At 36.1% G+C, this 21503-nt stretch overlaps 1 protein-coding gene across 5 annotated transcripts in view; it reads left to right on the top strand.

Moving 5' to 3' along the window:
* LOC136039467 (protein limb expression 1 homolog) overlaps positions 1-21503 on the top strand; it is a 140624-nt gene that overhangs the window by 75820 nt on the left and 43301 nt on the right. The window contains exon 1 of one of the 5 annotated variants that reach the window (XM_065723235.1): positions 9730-9928. The exons of the other annotated variants lie outside the window; for them this stretch is intronic. Within the exon in view, the coding sequence (XP_065579307.1) occupies positions 9850-9928 (79 nt within the window). The 5' untranslated portion in view covers positions 9730-9849. Of the gene's footprint in view, positions 1-9729; positions 9929-21503 lie in introns of those variants that run through there. 5 annotated transcript variants of the gene reach the window in all.

The following is a 21503-nucleotide window of genomic DNA, read 5'->3' as shown; positions in this document are numbered from 1 at the left end:
CTTTATAGACTTTATATTTACGTTCATAGACTTTATAGACGCTCATAGACTTGCTTTAGTGGCGTTAATTCACGAAAATTGGGGAGGAGAAAAATGGATTTTGAAAATCTAGGGGGTATAATTCTTCGTTTTCAAGTCTCATCGAAAATACCCCGAAAATATATTTATAGCCCCAGCAAACCCCTCCCCCCATCAATTGAAGCCACTAACCTGCTTAGAGATTTTTTTTTTGCATAAGCAAGCATGGTATTGACGGCGAAAACTGACAGCTGTAATCTCAATTAATGAATTGTAGTATTTTAATCCAGCTTTGAATTTTGGTTAAAAAAAGAAAAAAAAATCATCCTGATCTTGCTTATCGTCTGTACTATTTTGCAAAGCAGCATATTTGCGAAATTGTGAAACACCTATTAATATATTTTCACTATAAAAAAGACAGACGTTGTGCTTGCATAAAATAGTCAGGAAAAACAAATGCAGATTTTGGCATATATTTTTCCTCTTTTTTTAATAAATTTAATAAAAAACAAGAGCTAACAGCTCATATGGCACTTGTGACGAGGCGAGAAGAGCTAAGAGCCAAGAGATCATATGGTATGAGCTCTAACAAAATTCTATGAATCAATAGATTAATTTAAAAAGGAAAAATAAGAGGCTTAATGCCGGTCAGGATTTAAAATAAGAGCTCTGAGTCACGATGTCCTTCTAAATATCAAAATTCATTAAGATCTGATCACCCACTCGTAAGTTATAAATACCTAATTTTTTCTAATTTTTCCTCTCCCTTTAGCCCCCCCAGATGGGGGGCTAAAGGGAAACGACTGGGAAAACGACTTTATCAAGCCAAATTGTGCAGCTCCCTGGCACGCCTACCAATTTTCATCGTCCTAGCACGTCCAGAAGCACCAAACTCGCCAAATCACTGAACCCCTCCCCTCAACTCCTCCAAAGAGAGTGAATCCAGTACGATTCTGTCAATCACGTATCAAGGACATTTGTTTATTCTATCCACCAAGCTTCATCCCGATTCCTCCACTCCAAGTGTTTTTCCAAGATTTCCCCCTCCAACTCCCCCCAATGTCAAAAGATTTGGTCGGGATTTGAAATAAGAGCTCTGAGACATGAATTACTTCTAAAAATCAAACTTCATTAAGATCCGATCATCCATTCATAAGATAAAAATACCCCAATTTTCACGTTTTCCAAGAATTCCGGTTTCCCCCTCCAACTCCCCCCAATGTCACAGGATCTGGTTGGAATTTAAAATTAGAACTTTAAAGCACAAGATCCTTCTAAATATCAAATTTCATTAAGATCTGGTCACCATTTCGTAAGTTACAAATACCTCAATTTTCAAAATTACCCCCCCCCCCCAATTCCACCAAAGAGAGCCGATCCGGTCCGGTTATGTCAGTCACGTATTTTAGACAGGTTTCTATTCTTCCCATCCAGTTTCATCCTGATCTCAACGCTTTAAGTATTTTCTAAGATTTCCCGCCCGCCCAACTGCCCCCTCCCCCACTATTCTTGATCCGGTTGAGATTTAAAATAAGAGATATGAGTTACGAGGTCCTTCTGAATATGAAGTTTCATGAAGATCCGATCACTCCTTCGTAAGTTAAAAATACGTAATTTTTTCTTATTTTTCAGAATTAACCCCCTCCCCAAATAGAGCGGATCCGTTCCAATTATGTAAATGATGTATGTAAGACTTCTGCTTATTTTTCCCACCAAGTTTCATCCCGATCCCTCCAATCTAAGCGTTTTTCCATGATTTTAGGTTCCCCCGCCCCAAACTTCCCCCAGTGTCACCAGATCCGGTCAGGATTTAAAATAAGAGCTTTGAGACACGATATCCTTCTAAATATCAAATTTCATTGAGATCCGATCACCCGTTCGTAAGTTAAAAATACCTCATTTTTTCTAATTTTTCAGAATTAACCCCTCCCCAACTACCCCAAAGAGAGCGGATCCGTTCTGGTTATGTCAATCATGTATCTAGGACTTGTGCTTATTTTTCCCACCAAGTTTCATCCCGATCCCTCCACTCTAAGTGTTTTCCAAGTTTTTGGTTTCCCCCTCCCAATTCCCCCCAATGTCACCAGATCCGGCCGGGATTTAAAATAAGAGCTCTAAGACACGATATCCTTCTAAACATCAAATTTCATTGAGATCCGATTACCCGTTCGTAAGTTAAAAATGCCTCATTTTTTCTAATTTTTCAGAATTACCCCCCTCCCCCAACTACCCCAAGAGAACAGATCTGTTCCGATTATGTCAATCATGTATCTGGGACTTGTGCTTATTTTTCCCATCAAGTTTCATCCCGATCCAAGCGTTTTCCAAGATTTTAGGTTTCCCCCATCCAACTCCCCCTAATGTCATCAAATCCGGTCGGGATTTAAAATAAGAGCTCTGAGACACAATATCAATCCAAACATCAAATTTCATTAAAATCCCATCACCCGCTCATAAGTTAAAAATCCTTCATTTTTTCTATCTTTTCCGAATTAACCGGCCCCCCACTCCCCAACAGATGGTCAAATCGGGAAAAAGACTATTTCTAATTTAATCTGGTCCGGTGCCGATACGCTTGCCAGATTTCATCATCCAAGCTTACCTGGAAGTGCCTAAAGTAGCAAAACCGGGACCGACAGACAGACCGACAGAATTTGCGATTGCTATATGTCACTTGGTTAATACCAAGTGCCATAATAAGTTTTTTTAAATGAAAGTAAGGAGCAACATTAAAACTTAAAACGAACAGAAATTACTCTGTATATGAAAGGGGCTTTTCCTCCTCAACGCCTCGCTCTTTACGCTAAAGTTTGACTTTTTCTCTTAACTCTACTTTTTAAAACAGTAAGAAACTTTAGCGTAAAGAGTGGGGCGTAGGGCAGGAAACGCCCCTTTCATATACGGAGTAATTTCTGTTCGTTTTAAGTTTTACTTTTGCTCCTTACTTTCATTTAAAAAAAACTTTTTTTTATTTAATTTCTGGACGATTTTGAATTAATGCATGTTTCGATCTTTGCTCTCCGCACGTAAATAATTAAAACGAAATTTGCATGTTAATTAATTGCAATTAATCGGAAGATTCGGAGAACAAAATGAGCGAGGGAGGAGGCCTAGTTGCCCTCCAATTTCTCGGTTACTTAAAAAGGCAACAGGAACTTTTAATTTTTACGAACGTTTTCATTGGTAAAAAATATACGTAACTTACAAATTAACTTACGTAACAAACTTCTATATTCGTATGTTTTTATTGCGTATATGAGGGGGTTCACCCCTCGTCGATACCTCGCTCTTTACGCTAATGCTTAAATTTTGTCCCAATTCCTTAAGAATGACGTCTGAATCACAAAGGCAGTAGAATAAATATTTGAAATTAGTAAAAATACTCTAGCGTAAAGAGTGAGGTATTAAGAGGAGGTAAACCCTTCATGCGCGTAATAATTTTTGTTCGTTTTAAGTTTTAATACTGCTCCTTACTTTCAGTAGAAAAAACTTTTCATATTTATTTTTTCATTGTGTTTTCCAAATAATGCTAGAAAATTCTACGCCCCCTTCATTGAAATTCTCTTACCCCATGAAAATTTCCTCCATGGAAATGTCCTCCCGCGTAACCCCTCCCCCTCTCAACTCTCCCCCCTAAACCAGAAAAATCCCCCTGAAAACGTCTGTACACTTTCCAGTAACCGTCACTATATGTAAACACAGGTCAAAGTTTGTAACTTGCAGCCCCTCCCACGGGGATTGCGGGGGAGTAAGTCGTCCCCAAAGACATAGTTATTAGGTTTTTCACTATGGTGAATAAAATTGCTATCTCAGAATTTTGATCTGGTGACTTTTGGGAAAAAATGATCGTGGGAGCCCTCTAGGTGCCTTCTAATTTCTTTCGTCACATAAAAAGGGCATTAGAACTTTTAATTTCCGTTAGAACGAGTCCTCTCGCGACGTTCTAGGACCAATCACTCGATATGATCACCCCTGAAAAAAAAGAACACGCATCCGTGATCTGTCTTCTGGCAAAAAACGCGAAATTCCACATTTTTGTTGATAGGAGTGTGAAACTTCTTTAAAAAGGTTTTCTTATACGCTGAATCTGATGGTTTGATTTTCGTTACGATTGTATGTCTTTTAGGGGGTGCCCCCCTATTTTCTAAAATGAGACAAATTTTCTCAGGCTCGTAATTTTTGGCAGGTAAGACTAATCTTGATGAAACTTATATATTTAAAATCAGCATTAAAATACAATTCTTTTGATGTAACTATTGGTATCAAAATTCCATTTTTGGAGTTTCGGTTACTATTGAGCCGGGTCACGAACTGTTAGAAAAGAAAGATGTAAATCAGCTCTTATTTAGTATTTTACTCTGTGCAACTAAAAAAGGAATAAAATTTATGATTCACGGTTTGATAGTTTTCGTTGGTGGGCTTTATTATCTTTATTCCTTTCAAAAAGTTTGTGGTAACTAACTGCAAGTAAATAGCGAGCCGTGCCAAATATTATTGAAACTCTTAAAAATGAATTTTGATAACAATACGTGCATCAAAACCTTCCTTCGGTAGTCATTTCAAATATCTGAAATTCAGTAAGTTTAAAGTTATTTATTAAAAGCTTTTAGCAAATTGGAAATCTGCATATTATTTGACAAAGGAAAGGCATCCTAAAAATGGGGATTGGGCAATCTCGGTAAAAATTATGTAATAAAAAGCTGTTAGGGTAAGCAACTTACCCTACGTATTTAATGATATATATCACTTCGTTTATACACATTTTGTAAAGTATGTTATTACTAGCTGTTGGGGAGGCGCTTGGCGCCCCCCCCCCCCCCAAAGCCCCCCGCGCGCGTAAGTCGTTACGTGCCATATTAGTTTGGTAAATGACGACTTATACTTATTGACGACATGACTGCCTGTCCATGGATTATTCTTTATGGTTGATTGTGTGTGGCTATGCTGTTTAACCTATGTGATTGTATGGATGAGTAGGGTTAAGGCCTCATTCAAGTGCTGGTCTATATTAATCACTAATTTAGGAAAACAGTATTCCTTTTCTCCTTCTGTCTCTCTTTTTTTTTTTTTTTTTTTTTTTTTTGTTTGTGCTGTTGCATTGGTGATTTCTCTTTTCATGATATATATATATATATATAATATATATATATATATATATATATATATATATATATATATATATATATATATGTTTTTAACTAACGCGCCACCCCAACACCTAGTTGGTGGGGGCGAAGCCCCCCCCCCCCCCCGCGCGTAAGTCGTTACGCGCCATTGTAGTTGTGTCCCTGTGTCCCACCTGTGAATATACATATATATATATATATATATATATGTATATATATATATATATATATATATATATATATATATATATATATATATATATATATATATATATATATATATATATATATATATATATATATATATATATATATATATATATATATATATGTTTTTAACTACGTAAAACTTGCGAATATACAACATTCTTCGCTGTCCCATTGTCTGTGCATATAAATAGATTGTCAGGTTTACCGACTCTTGAACATGCAACATATAATTGTCCGTGGGAAAAACAATCCGTATTCAGATCTATACCTCATGATTCTAATGATTGCCCTTGAGCTTTGTTGATGGTGATAGCTAATCGAACATTCTCTGTCTCCCCGTCGTCGTTTTATATATCCCCCTGTGCCCCCCGGCGTCCCCGTTGTAGTTGTGTCCCTGTGTCTCGGTCATTTATATTTCCTGTGTCCGGTCGTCATTTATGTTCCGGTGTCCCAGTCTGTAATTTCTCTTTGAGTGTCCCGGTCGTCATTTACATTCCCTGGTCCCGGTTTCCCGGTCGTCATTTGCGTTCCGGTGTCCCGGTCTGTATATACATTCGTTTTTGAATTGGTATATGATGAAATAAATTTTTGGTTTTTTCCTTTTTTCTTTTTAATTTTTTTTGGTTTTTACCTTTTTTGGCTGTTTTAGTTTTTTTTTATTTCTTTTTAGTTTTTTCTTGTAGTATTTACCTTTTTTAGTATTTTTATTTTTATGTTTTTAGTTTTCTTTTTCTCCTTTATTTTTCAGTTTTTTTTCCTTTTTTAGTCTTTTTTTTCTTTTTTAGTTTTGAAATAAATTTTTTGTTTTTTTCTTTTTTTTTCTTTTTAGTTTTTTTGTTTTTACCTTTTTTTTTTAGCTTTTTAGTTTTTTTTCTTTTTTAGTTTTTTTAGTTTTTACCTTTTTTTTAGCTTTTTATTTTTTTTTTAGATTTTTAGCGTTTTTTAGTTTTTTATTAGTTTTTAGTTTTTTTTTCTTTTTAGTTTTTTTTTGTAGTTTTTACCTTTTTTTAGTTTTTTTAGTTTTTTTTTCTTTTTTAGTTTTTAGTTTTTTTACCTTTTTTTAGCTTTTTTAGTTTTTTAGTTTTTTTCTCTTTAGTTTTTTTTGTAGTTTTTACCATTTTTAGTTTTTTTCTTCTTTTGTATTAATACTAAAGTCAAGGTTCGAACCTGGAACCTCTCGAACCTAGAACCTGGAACATAACGCGTTACCAACTCAGCTATATCGGCTTGAATACTTTCGTTTTTGAATTGGTATATGATGAAATAATTCAGACGTCATATGCGGACAAACATGACGTCACTCGACAGACAGACAGACAACTTATCTATATTTTTTATATATATAGATATTCAGCATATCCTAGAACCATAGAAAGGAGCTCTCAAGCCCTTACCCAGAAAAATACGAAATTTTGCTACTTATTTTAATTCTGGAAAAAATGCGTTTTAAAAATCTAATAGACCTAGGAACAGTTTGGTGCTCTCGTAAAATTTCTTCCAGTGAGGGCGAACCGGCAAATGGTGTTTCAATGGGAGATGGGCTTCTAATTTTAATGAGAGGTGGGCAATATGCTATTTGTTTCGAATTATGCAATTTATTTCAATGGCAGGTGGGCAATATGCTGAGAATTTTTATTTTAAAAGCCACTAGATGTATTTTAGTTCAACCAAAGATTTGATAGACATACATGTATGAGCGATAGTTTAAAACAAAACCAGTCAGGATGGGACAGAAATCATTCTAGTTTGGAAGCTCTCCACAAAACGTGCTTAAAATCGAAACTTTTCCTATCTTTGTCGAGCTACGTCCTAATATAGCCAATTTCCTTGTTTCTTAGCCCTTAATGAGTTAAATTCCAAATTATAAGGATCGCTGTGTTTATTTTTAAAAGAAGTGCTTATTAACTGTCTCATCAAAATTTCCTATTCCGTCAAGCTCGAATTAATGCTTCATATTCTTCCTTTTTACTATTTTTGTCACACGAAAGCAATTATTAATTTGACTCATTCTGCAGGGTAGATTTTTGACATTTTATTAGCTAAAATTCAATTAGCGGAAACTAGCGCAATCTGGCAGCCCTGGCTCCGGTGCAAGAGCAAAGGAAAAATCAGTTATACTCCCTTTTACTACAATGCTTCGGGAATATTAGGTTGATTAGTTGATCTGGCTATAAACAAGAGCATTTTTTTAGATCACATATTTCAAAAGGTAATGTCTAAATGCATCGGTGTGCATTTAATGAACTCAAAGCAAATGAACCCATTTAACTGAGCCCTCGTTCAACTGAAAACCTTTTTAACTCAACCCCTCGGCAACTCAACCCTGTGTAACTCAACCCCCTCTGCAACTCTACTGCATTTAATCCAACTCTCCTGTAACTCAACCCCCGTGCAACTAAACTCCCATGGAAGTCAACCCCATTTTAATCAACCCCAAAAGCAACTCAAACCTCATTCAACCCAACCCCATGCAGCTTAACTTCCCCATTTAAATCCAACCCTTTTAACTCCACGCTCATGCAACTCAACCGCCGTTTAAGTAACTCAATGTAGCCTAACCTAAGGGCAGAATTGCAAAGGGGCTTATTTGAATGGGGGTTGAGATGTATGATGCTTTAGTCAAATAGAGTTGAGTTAAAGCTTGAATAATACGGGCTTTGAATTGAATGAGGCTTGAGTTGCATGGAAATTGAGCTGAATTGGGGTTTGTTTGCACGAAGGTTCAGTTAAATTGGCTGAGTTTTACGGGATTCAGGTAAAGGAAGGCTCAATCCCATGGGAACCAAGGTCTGTGTATTACTGAACCCCGTGCCACTCAATCTTTATTCAGCTCAATTCCCGTGTAATTCAGCCCTTATTTGACTCAACTTATTTAACTTAACCCCCATACAGCTCAACCTTCGTTTAAACCACCCTTTTAATTCAATCTCCTTTTGGCTCAACCCCTGTGCAACTCAGACCCGCTTACCTCAGACACAAGCAAATCATCCCCCGTTTAACTCGACCCCTGTTTAAACTATCCCCCATTCAACAAAGCCCCCGTGCAATTTAACCATAATTTAAGTCAACCTTTAATGCAACTGTACCCCCTTTTAACCCAGCATTATATGTCTCAACCCCCCTCCAGCCCCATCGCTTCAAAAATGGAATTCAAACGTATTCGGGCCCTGGGCATGAAAATTTCGCCAATTTCAAGAATATAAGGGAGAAGAATAAGCTATAGTTTTTTTTAGGGGGGACATTGAGGAATAGTTTTGCGTTAAAGCAGCAGAAAAAAAACATTTACATAAGAATTAACCAATGAATAAAGAACATTTTATTCGAGTTATTTTTCATGACTTACGACAAAGCGTGCTGAATTACATTTTCTAGGTATATTGTTGATTTAAGGAAGGTTGAGTTGAATAGGGTTGATTTGAATGGGTATTAATTCAAATAGGGCTAGATTAAACGGGGGTGGAATTGTATGGGGGTTGATTTAAATGACGGTTGAATCGCATAGGCGTTACGACAAATGACGATTGATTTGCATGAGGGGTAAATTACACGGGGGTTGATTTGAATGAGGGTTGAGTTGCATAGGGGTTCAGTTGCATGGGGGTTGAGCTGAGCGTGTGTTCAGTTAAATGGATTGAGTTACACGGTGTTCAGTTAAACAAGGCCTCAGTTGCACGGGAACCTGTTGGTCTTCTGATATATGGAGCTGAGGCTCTTTTCTCCACTTGCCTGCTGAGGTCCTTGCGAATATTTCCCAATTTTAAAGATTCTAATTTATCAACTACTGGATACATCTTAATTCAATAATTCTGTCTACATTTACGCAAATTTTCTTTGTATGCTGATAGACAGTCTCACTTTGAAGCTATAACACTTGTGTACAGTGACGTCCATTCATGAAGATTTAGGGAGGGGCTAATATATTTTTCAAGATCTAGGGGGAATTCCAATTTGTTGTTTTGTCAATAATTCAATCAAAATGCCAAAAATGGGATTTTCCTATTAAAATACCCTAGAAAATACGTTTTTTTTCCAAAATTTACAGGGGGAGGGGGCACAGCACATGCGTCTTTTAATTGACAGTTGTCATACTCTCTTGGTCATTTTAAATTCAGTTGAAGAATAGTAGTCTGTTAGTAGGACACTAAGATAAAGATAGATATTTCTATTTCCACCTATAATACATCTTACGTAAACGAACCCCCCTCCTGTCCGTGTGTACACAATCATCTCCATTTAAATAGTTATCACAATACTATAGCCTTAAAACTAACACACTAGCTTGGTCATGTTAAATTTAGCAGAATAATAGTACCTACTATGGTAGATAAGTCTGTTTCCACCTTTGATACCTGTTATGTGAGAGTCGGTACTACCATTTAACTGGTAGTTGAAGTTTCGCCTCGCCCGACTGAATATTTTTGGACTAGTTAATAGTCTCAGTCTGAGTGTATTGTGGTTACAAGAAGTTGAGAACGGTCTTTTTTGTCTTAAGATTATGCTATTCCCTGATTATGATTTGCCATGGAATCCTAGCAGAATCTATGAAGAAATTGGAGTTAGGCCAAGAACTAAAGGTATTGTGCTATATCAATATTTGATATATTGTCAAGTTATTATTACTTGACTGATTATTCTACCGTTTCTGATGATAGTGTAAATAAGGTACTTTGAAGGACACTATCAAATGTTTTCTTTGTGAAGGGGGGGATTAATATCTTGGTATAAATGAAATTGTAGACTGAAATTGTATAACTTTTTTTTAGCTTATTCGCTCTTCGAAAGAAAACACAGTTACAAAAGAATAGTATCATACTATTCGATTCCTAAATCGACAGGATGGTAAAATTCCAATTTAGCAACTTTTTACGGTTTGGGGGGTTAGGTTAGGAAAATGAAACTTTCAGAGATGGGTCTACAGACTAAAGTATGGCCTGGGAAGGTATTTTGATGTACCTATCTCCACCCCTCCTTCTCCCTCTAGAGGGATCTGACCTTTAAAAGCTTTGTGTTATATAAATGAAACCTTGCAAAATAGATCTTCTGCTTAAATGAAGTACAAAAAAACTGTTTTTAGCTTCACAACTTTGCTCAATCCCAATGTACGTGGTTTTGAAGATCTGTAAATACATATCCTAAATTTAGATAGCAAAAAGTAGCTGAACTAGAACTTTACCGACATTATTTCCAAATACGGTGGTCACTATCGTTACAACGTGCCCCGTTAGCGAACAGATACAACAGTTCTAGCAATGAAAAACAATGCATAAAAATGTTGTTTATGGCTATATCCAGCATTATAATCCCCGTTAGTGGGATGGGACGAAATTGTTTTGGTAGCGGACATTATATTTGGAAACAGTGTTGAATTCGGATGCAACTCTTTTGTTATTTTTGTGTTTCTGGTGAAGTTATCGTTTCAATGCATTTTGCTATCTTGAAAACAGTTGAACTAGGTGAATGAATTAAGGATAAAACATGCTCCGGAAAATTTTGCGAAGCTACTATTCCCACCATTTCCTTATTTTTAGGGCTTCGAATATTGCATTGATGAAACCGATAAAAATTTTGAGAAAAAATATTTTACTCATAATTTTGGGTTTTCAATCGCTTTCATTGGCTCTGGTTTTAGAAAATGCAATTCCTATTATTCCAACAAGATTTTGAGCCATATCACTGCTTTCCCCCAAAATTTAAGCAATAGGTTTACAAATCCTTAACGCCTCGTAAGTCAGGATCGAGTAAAGGTATGAGACTATAAACCGTACATATCGGTTATATAGTAAACACTCGGGAAGTGAAGTTCGATTAATGCTAATGAAATCAAACGAAATATGATGAAAATATAATAGTTTAGAAACTGGGCTATATATTTGCATATTAGGGGGGGGGGTAAATCATAGCATATATTAAATTCGTGACCTAAACTAACCAAACCAAAATACCAACTAAATACTTAAATGAGATATAGCTACAGTTTATTTTCCAACCAAGCCAAAGCTAACTGTGTGGTTGACCAGTTTCTTGACTAGTTGACAAGTTGCTTGACCAGTTTCTTGTGTCATGTTCGCATCATCCGCGATCGAAATTCTATAGTGTTTATTATATAACCGATAAGTACACTACAAACACTTTCGGTGTGTCTCAGTTGTGCTGTAGGTCTATATCTCTTGCAAGTTTCATTTACTAAACTCAACCACTTTCCAAGATAGACCAAAGCCCCTCATCTAGAATTTGAAGACAAAGGAAATACCTCTATGTTTCGTTAACTCACGGCCTTAAACGTAAGAAATCAGTCAAAAGAAGGTCAGGTTGAATTTAATTTCCCTTAATATATCGGTACTTACGTATCATACCGATCACACTCAAGAAGCGAAGTCAGGTTAATCATAATGATATACACCCAAATATGATGAAAATTTAAAACTTTAATAACAAAATTATAGAAAATATAACAGAGAATTATGGAAAGCAGGCCGCCCAGAAGGCATTATGTTAAATACCTAACCTAACAACTCTATGTATTAAATATTTAATTAAAATATACCCGCATAGTAGTTTATCTCACTCAGGCTAAGCTGATTATCTCTGAGTGGACACAGAGAAACCGGTTTTAAACACAACAGTTTGATAGGTATAATACATAAGTACCCATCTATCTTAAGTAACAAACGAAAGACTAATGGTCACATCAAGGGATATTAAATGTAAAATTTCCATTTGTTGGAAATTGAATTTAGATATTTTGCCTAGAAATAATGGTAAACCAAGAAAGAGAGGGTAATCTATAGAAGCAAATTGCAGGAACATATGGACCTTTTTGTTTTCCCTATCCTCTTGGTTTTAGAATTGTAGAAATGCCTCATAAAAACGTAACGAAAATGAATATAAACAAATTTTTGATGCGAGTTTTTCATTTTTTTACTCCCCCCAAAAAAATAACTCCCCTCGAACGAAAATCCTGGGTACACTCTTGTGTAAGGGAGCATACCCCCTCCTGATCCCCTCGCTCTTTACGCTAAAGTATTATGGTGCTTATAAAAATGCCCCTTATTCCAATTCAACGACCCTTATGTTTGACCACGCTTTCTTTAAGAATTGGGACATAAAATTAAACTTTAGCGCAAAAAGTGGTGAGTTCGGGAGAGACAGCTCCCTTCACAAGCGGAACAATATCTGTTCTTTTTAAGCTGAAGCTTGAAAAAAGTAATGCCCATTTTTATCTTAGCTTAAAAATATAAACCGCAAAATGACTTAATAAGCAAATAATACTATAATAGATGCGGTTTTGCGGTATTCAAAAGTAGTGCGAAAATTACTGAACTATTAAGTATTCATAAATGTTTATATACACTGACATTATAATAAAATAAACTTGCTAAATATTGTAGAAAACAATTTCCATTATAATAGTAAGAAATCGAAGAAATTGTATAAATCTTTGCAAAAATTTATCATCGCGGTGCTTTCAACTATTGAGTTCTTTTGTTCTTTGTATTATTAAAAAGCTTTCCCAATGGTTGCTATTGAGTACTTAGGAAGGGGGAGGGTTAGTCAAGGGATGAAACAAATTGTAGTTTTGATCTGATATTGGAATCTGATGGAAGCTAAATAGATGGTATCCCAGTCTTTCTAGAAAAATGAAAAATCGGCACTTTTGGCTCACTTATGTCGGAAAAATAAATATTGAGGATATATTTTTTTAAATATTTCACTATTTTTAAGTCTTTGGGATACACCATGGGAATTACTCCCTTCCTTGTTGTAAATTGTTATGCTTTACTATATTTTTTTCATTTTCTGTTTTTTCGAATTTTACCAACATCTGCGGGTTTACGAAGTTTACGAGTCATCTAAATTGCTTCCATAAATAAAGGCTATTCACTTGCCCAAATATTTGTCGCCATTTGTAAGCATTCATTCATCTTTCCAGCCAATTTTCTTCCAAGGCATAAGTAAAAGTGGTCAAAAGCAAAGATTAAAAATGAAGATTAGAATAATATTAAAAAAAAATTATAAATTAAGTAAATTATAAGAAAGAGCATAAGTCAGTTTGGTCTCTGAATCTTCCATTTTTCATAATGCAGGAATGTTGCTATTTACTATTCTGTGTCAGATATTTTTCAAATGTCACTATCAAGATAATGTGTATAATGTTTAACTATTTGTTTATAAAGGAAATATTAGTTGTTCTTCTTATAGAATATAGTAAATTTGACACACAAAAACCCACAGGGCCTTGGCCACAAAAAACATACAGTTCAGTTCAGTTCGCTTTATATATAAACCAAATATATTTAACTAATATGCAAGTATTCGCCTCAAGAAAAATACAAAAAAAAGCACTTGCGACTGGGCGGGTACATAAAACTAATTTTATAACTAGTAATTCACTACAAACGAAACAGCAACAACAATAACAAAAAAAAAAACAATAACTAATAACAACCAATCTCTCGTCAAATCATCAATAATAATAACCAATCTCATTATAATAAAGAGAAAAGAGAGAGAAAAGAAAAATAAATAAATAAATAAAAGAACTATGAACCTAGCAAATACTTTTTCAATTTATTTTTAAATCACTCCCCATGGTTAGCCGCCCGAATGCTCTCTGGAACGGAGTTCCATACATTAAGCCTCGAAAATCTAGTAGGGAAGCCGGCCCTGGTTCTACTTCTGTGCGGGACGACCAAATCACTAGCGTGATACGTTTCATGATGATGCAAAGATCCATTTTCACTAAAGTATTTACAAAAAACCTCTGGACTTATATTATTCCAGCATTGATCAATAAAGATTCTAACTTGGTACTCCCGTAGCTGTCCTACATTCAGCATTTGCAACTACTTGAAGCAAACTGTGGTGTTATGTTCACCTTGAACATATCCACTAATAAGACATTGTTTATTTTTAATCTGGACATGTTTAGAATCCCCAGAAAAATTGCTTGCCCATAACATGCAGCTATACGAAATATATGGATGGATCAGAGCATGGTATAAAGCAATTTTTTAAAACGTTGAATTACTCCAAGGCCACGGGCAGTCTTTGTTGCAACAACATCACTGTTGTGTTTCTACGAAATATTACAATCAATTTAAAAACCTAAATAACGGATTTCCTGAGCCTGAACTACATGCTTATTGTCAAACAAAATTCTACCACTAATATTTTTGGGCTAGCCTACTCTAGTCGTAGCAAAGTTAACTGATAACAAACTCAATCTAGTAAAAACATAGACATTTCTCAAAACACCATTCACTTTCAAGACAAAGCTATCCAAACAATGACTAGAAGATGTAACTGCAGTGTCAGTAGCAAATGGCGTTAAGCAACAATATGGAATATAAAACCTCATACTATCTACATAAACTATGAAGAAGCGGACCAAGGACCGACCCCTGTGGCACACCACAAGACACTTCATAAGAGGAAAAACTACAACATCAATCATCAATTTAATAGACCTCTCACGTAAATAACTTTCAAACCACTTCAGACATACTCCTTTAATACCCAAGCTTTCTAACCTCTGTAATAAAATTCATAATCTGCTGTGTCAAATGCTTTCTTAAAATAAAAAAATACTGTTAGGGGGGATTTCATCTTTTTCAAAACAATTATTTATAAATTTAACAAGATGAATGGTAACATGACATACAAATACAATTAAAAACATAAAGATACAATTGAAGGGTTTAATTAAAACTTCTGATCGAAACGACTTAGTATTAGTATTACTAAATGAAATTAATATTACTAATAAAATTATATGTTCTTTCTAATGTAACAACCTTTGCTGTAACTATTAAAAAAATTCAAAAAAGACAATAAATTTCATGTGATGGGAATCTATGGTTCAATAAATCAATATTATCCAGTTGTACATCTTGTCTGGGAATTTAAAGAACTTGTTTTCACCTCTGGAGCTTTTTTTGTGGAATTTCAAGATCCCTGAACGTGAAGTCTTTATGTCCTATGCGAATCTTTGTTCAGCACGAAGTACTGCAACTCTAGTAAAGATAACTATAAACTGGGAATTACTGCTGATAATTTAATGATGGACAGTTTAATGTCACGGAATATTGTCTACTCAAATTTAAAAAAAGTAAAAAAATTCTATACGTAAATTAAACCGATGGTACATAAATTTTATTTGAATATAATCTTAAAGAAATCTTAGTGAATCATGTGATGAGATTCCTCACGTTGTTATGGAATGTAAGATGTCATAATTTTCGCTTGGAGAATATTGATACATCCGCCAAGGTTTTTGAAACACTTGTGGCATAGAACAAGTAAATTATGGTACTTATGTATTCTACCAAACACAGTCGTGAAATTGGCTGAATGTAAGATCTCGGAAAACCGGCTTCATAGACATAAAGAAAAATAACGGGTAACAGAATGCATTGGACTTGTATAATTTGGGCTATATATTTGCACATTGGGAGGGTGGGGGTGAGGTTAGGTTGGACTAGTTTAGGTGAGGTTACTCCCCCCCCTTACGTGCAAATATATAGCCCAAATTATAAAATTATATAAACTAAAGTATTATATTTTTATCATGTCTTGGTATATTTCATTATGATTAACCTAACTTCACTTGTTGAGTGTGTTTGGTGTAATACATAAGTGCCAGAATTGTATTGTATTGTATTGTATCAGATTAACGACGCTTCTTGACTACTACGGTCCCTGCGTCGGCCCTGCGGTGCATTACTGCAGCATGATTCGATCTGTGGGTCCCGTATTACCAAGCTAAGGTCAAACCCACTGCGCCACCAGAGGACTGCCAAAATTGTAATTTTTTTACGAGTGAATTTTTGAAATTTGTTGCCAGCAAGTTAGAATTCTACCGCACAAATTAAGAAAATCTGGCAAAAACGTGTTAGGTTAACTGAAGGCATTTCGGTTAGGGAAACTAGGGAAACTTGAGTTTAGTTGACAAGTTATTATTTTGTCATATTGTGTCTGTCTCAACTTAAACAATCCAAAGAGTAACAAAATTTAGTAGGAGAGAAAACTTGACATGTTAAGATTAATATTAAAACTATCTCTATTGTCTCTGCAATGTTGCGTACAAGAACTAGAACAATTCAAAAAAAGGTTAATTTTGATTTTAACGTCAATTTCAATTATATGTATTAAGTTTAATTAGATTCAGCTTAAAGTTTCCGAAAGTAAACAGGTTCTTTAACTATTATACACATTTAATGGTGATAAACTATTTGGAGGTAACTGAAGCTTGTTTACTGTGCAGAATATAGGCTAGTTAAAAAATGAAACACATTTTGCTTGTTTTCCAATTTTGGCGTGAGTCCTTGCTTTATCTTCAGGCGAATGTACAGTAAAAGATCCAAAAATCTGTACAAATATTTCCTATATTAGGTTTTAATAATTGACTTAATGATTTTTACGGCCAACACTAGATGTCGCTTGTTACTCTTATTTCTTAGAGACAAACGAGTTTACTCTCCTACCATTTTCCCGTACTCTTTTCACAGGTCTCTTAGGAAATCTGTTTTAAACAGTTAAGATATGTCGCCGCCAGCACAGATTGAGTACAGCAACTCTAAAGGCTTTGCGGCAGCTTGGGCTTCATCTCTGGCAATACAGTATAAAAGGAGTTATGTTGCACAGCATGAATTTTACAGGAAAGTGAAAGAATTTATTCAAACTATGATATAAAATATTTTTAATTTTCAAAACGCCATTTCCTAACTATTCCTATGAATAGAAAGAGCGGACATGAAAATGCCTGGAGAATCAAATACGATATGATAATCAAGCGTGAGACATAAATCTCGAGTTTTACAAGCGTACAATAGGAGCGACCGAACAGTTGCTCGAAGAGGTTTATCATAGTTTCATGCTAATTTCATGTTTGCTCCAAAACGGCTTCTTCATGCCTGAGAATACAGCCTATCTCATTCCTATTCGGACTCTAACTTTAAATTGTGCGCCTCCATGTGGTGTTGGGATAGAAATGAAGTAGTGAATCATTTATCAGTCTCCACGGATTCATTGTCCAGTTGGATATCTTGATTTTTTGGTTTCATAACTTTTGCTTTAGACTTGTTGATCTCGAATTCAGCTTTCTTTGAGGTACGGGATACGTCGCAAACCATATCTTGAATCTATGCCAAAGAGCTTCTCACGAGACCCACATCGTGTGCAAAGTCAAAGTCTGTTCAATCGGGTTGTCTAGTAATCGGGTTGTCTTGTAAAACGAGGTAGTGAATCATTTGTCAGTCTCCACGGATTCATTGTCTAGTTGGATATCTGGATTGTTTGGTTTCATAACTTTTGCTTTAGACTTGTTGATCTCGAATTCAGCTTTCTTTGAGGTACGGGATACGTCGCAGACCATCTCTTGAAGCTCTGCCAAAGAGCTTCTCATGAGACCCACATCGTGTGCAAAGTCAAAGTCTGGGCAATCGGGTTGTCTTCTCTCTGATCGACGACAAACCCTTTCTTTGTGGGTGCAAAGGGAATTATCTATTATCAGGTCTAAAATGTAGTTGAAGAGAGCTGGTTAAAGGGAACAACCTTTTTTTTTAACCCGATTCACAGTTAAATTCTGTCGCTTCACCGCTGGCAATTCAGACTCGTGTAACTGTTGACTCATAGGCTCCTGTGAGTAGTTCGATCAGTCCTACTGTGACACCATCTTCTGCCATGATCATCCAAAGCTCGACATTGATGAGGGAATCAAAATCAGCAAGGGAATCCATTAAGGTGACGATGACAGACAGGTGAAATCTTTCTTTCTGTTTTAGACTCAGTCAGAGAATAAGAATGTGTTTTCGACATCCTGTACCAGCCCTGAAACCTGGATGTTCCGGTCTCATCAGCTTGCCTCGGAAGTCCTTGAAACGGATCGAGGACGATTACACAAAAGACCTTCATGGAACCTGGCCGGTATGGCTCACAAAACTACTGAGCTGGGGAAAACTTAATTTGGGTAACTAAAAAAAAAATTCGGATAAAAATTAGTTAATTTTTTCATAAATCATTAATTGGATAAAGATTACCCCGTTGGGCTATTGATTTTCGTCATTTGGGCTAATATGCAAAAGAACAACTGATTATCGAGAAACCCAGTGATGACATACGGTAATGATATGATAATTCCATTTCAATCAGCTATTGAACCAAATGGTTCCAAGGAGGATTACTCTTAACCAAGGTGAGGAGGGGAAAGTCCATGAATCTATTTCAGGCGATTGAAAGGCAACTACTGAAGAGAAAGATGTGTTGCCTGGAATATATGATTTTCTGGCTTTTCCAGTACTTTGAAAGAAATACTACTACTAGTAGTAACAAGCCACTGTAGTACCAAGCCACCTGAGGCCAACACAGCTGCCAACGCTACTCCTCCACCCAAAATTTTCAAATCTTGAGTCTTTACTCTCTTCTGTTAAGTTCTAATTTCGCATAAATGATTTTTATGACCTTTCCCCGCCCCATTCGGGGACGACTTGCCAGCGGTGCCAATCCACGAAAATGAATTTTTCAAAATTTAGTGGGGCAGTTTTGTTTTTGCTTTTTATTGTAAGGAAAATACAAAAAAGGGTGTAAGAATCTTGGAGGCAAATCCCCCCCCACTTTCTCCTCCTCTAAAAGGCGCCACTGGGACCTGTTCCTTATTGTTCCCTAGATGGACGGCTAAAATCCACGACTTTTGGTAATGAACCATTCGTAAAACGCGATGAAATGTCTGTTCATTACTGCACACTCATTAAGATTACGGCAGATAACAGGCAGTAGTTGTCCTTACTGAGTTCTTTTGTTCAAATTTTCTCATTTAATGTGGCTTTTTCATGTTTTTCTGCGTTCCAATTATTGAGACTGTTGATTGTTTGTTGTGTGGCTTTTTTGGCCGAATAAACAGTCAATCGATTTAGCTATTTAGCAGCTCTAAATAGTTTCGTCCAATTCAATCGAAAGAGTGAGTCAATTGGTGACAACTTCTTGAAGCTTTCTTTGCATAGCGTTTGAAAAACTGTATTAAATGGCCATCTCAGTTAGTTTTCATGGATAATTGTCTTTATCCCCATCAGTCATTCAATTTGCATGATTTTCCAGACAACAGGAAAGCGTGACAACCAAAGTTTAAGAGTGGCTTGTACTAATGCTACTAACAACTCACCACAACACCAAGCCGCCTGAGGTCAAAACAGCTATGCCCACTCCTCCTCCATCCTAATCTATTCAAAGCCTCCCTCTTTACATCCTCCCAGGAAGTCTCCGTCTCCCTTAAATCTTTCTTCACGACATCCTCCCACACCAACCGCGGACGACCAGCTTTCCGTTTAGCCCTAGGGGGTTGGTCGAAAACCACAATCTTCGGCAATCTGTCATCCTTCATCCGCAGATCGTACCCTAGTCATCTCAACCTTTCTCTCATTATAGCCCTAGAAAGCGGGATTGAACCGCACTTTTCGTATAGCCTACTGTTTGAAATACGGTCAGTCACCCAGAGAGTGGCTGATAGCTTATTATATATTAAAATTTTTAAAGTTTTAAAATATAAAGTTTTTAATTGTATGAAACATTGCTTTGTTTCTACAATCATTAGAAACTTGGGTCTTTCAAAGTCGTTTAATTTTACCCACAAAACATTTTCTTAGCTAGAATAAGAGATTAAGTCGGCCTAAGATACACGATCAGGTCTACACACGACGGGGTAGGTGCCTCCAATCCTGCTTTCTTTGCTTTCAACCCCTCTTCTTGCTTTAATTTCATTTCTCCATATCTCATGTACAAAAAGGAACTTGGCGTATACTTTCTTGATGGAAAGTTAGATATTTTCCTCCAAATTTGGTTAGTCCTAAAATGTAGGAGGGTGTAACCGATAAACGCATAAGTCTTTATAGTTATAATGAAAAAAGATCACCAATCACCAATGCAACAGCACAAGAAAAAAAAAGACAGAAGGAGAAAAGGAAGACTGCTTTCCTACATTAGTAATTAATATAGATCAGTACTTGAATGAGGTCTTAACCCTACTCATCCACACAATCACATAGGTCAAAGAACAATGAAGGAGTGGGACTGTTAGAACATTATTAGGTTGAAAACTCTATTCTCTATTGAATCACCCATCTGTTTTTAATGCTATTTTTCCTCTCTTTTCTTTTAGTAATTAACAATAATAAGGATTCTGCCAGTCATGATTTTAAATGTGATAAAAGATCTTCATGGGAGCTTTAAAAATCCATGTTCGTTGTGTTGTCTGGCAGCCCTTTTTTGTTGTCAAAACTGGCAAAACCTGTCTACAGTGAAATGTCGAAGTTTAGTTGAGTTTTCATCCCATTTCGTGTTACACTCAGTGTGCAATTATACTGATTTAGAACAACAAGCGTCTAGCCCAGAAGCAAACTCTCCACAACGAACATGGGCTTTTCTGCATACCAGATTAAGGCTATTGTTTCTGCTGGCTAATGGGATAACTCAAATGATGTAGACACGAGACACCAGACAAGAGTAACTGGATAAGCTACTTTATGTTTAGAGACTAATAGCTTATTGCTAAACATACCTGCATACAGAGAGAAAGGGGTATGGGGCTCAAGTTTCCCTCATGACTGTTCCCCAAGTACAGTTATTGTACATGGCTTACGTGATTTTTTTTTCTCTTTTGCTACGCTCTTTATGACTCAACTACCCTATCATTGTATGCCTCACGAGTCAGTCAGCTCTAAGATCCCATGTGAACAAAACCGGTATAATACCAACAAGCCCTTGCTACGTACAGAGGAAAGGGGGCTCCTCTAGATTTATATCGAGGTCCAGGACAAAGGAAAAATCTCATACGCTCTCCCCTTAAAATTTGTCTCTATGCACCTCGCATGACTTGTAAGATGGCATAACTGTTTCAAGTCTAATAATTCAGTCAGCTCTTGAAACTTGGAACTGGTACGGTATTCCCAATATGAATGGTTGGTAAACGTGCGTAGTTACATACTGCCACGATTAGATGATTTTACGTGTTGTTATTAGTGTGTTATTAGTGTGGAAGACTCAGTACCTTCTAGCGTCCTTTCATCTCTGTGACTGTACCTCGAGTGCACCCCGAAGCTTCTTAGTATGTAACATTCTTAGTATGTAACTTTTTAGTATGTGACATTGAGGGGAGTTGGT

This window comes from Artemia franciscana, chromosome 19 (assembly GCF_032884065.1).
Source record: "Artemia franciscana chromosome 19, ASM3288406v1, whole genome shotgun sequence".
NCBI lineage: Eukaryota > Metazoa > Arthropoda > Branchiopoda > Anostraca > Artemiidae > Artemia > Artemia franciscana.
The sequence above is the reverse complement of the archived record's forward strand: the minus strand, read 5'-3'. Positions and strand labels throughout refer to the sequence as shown.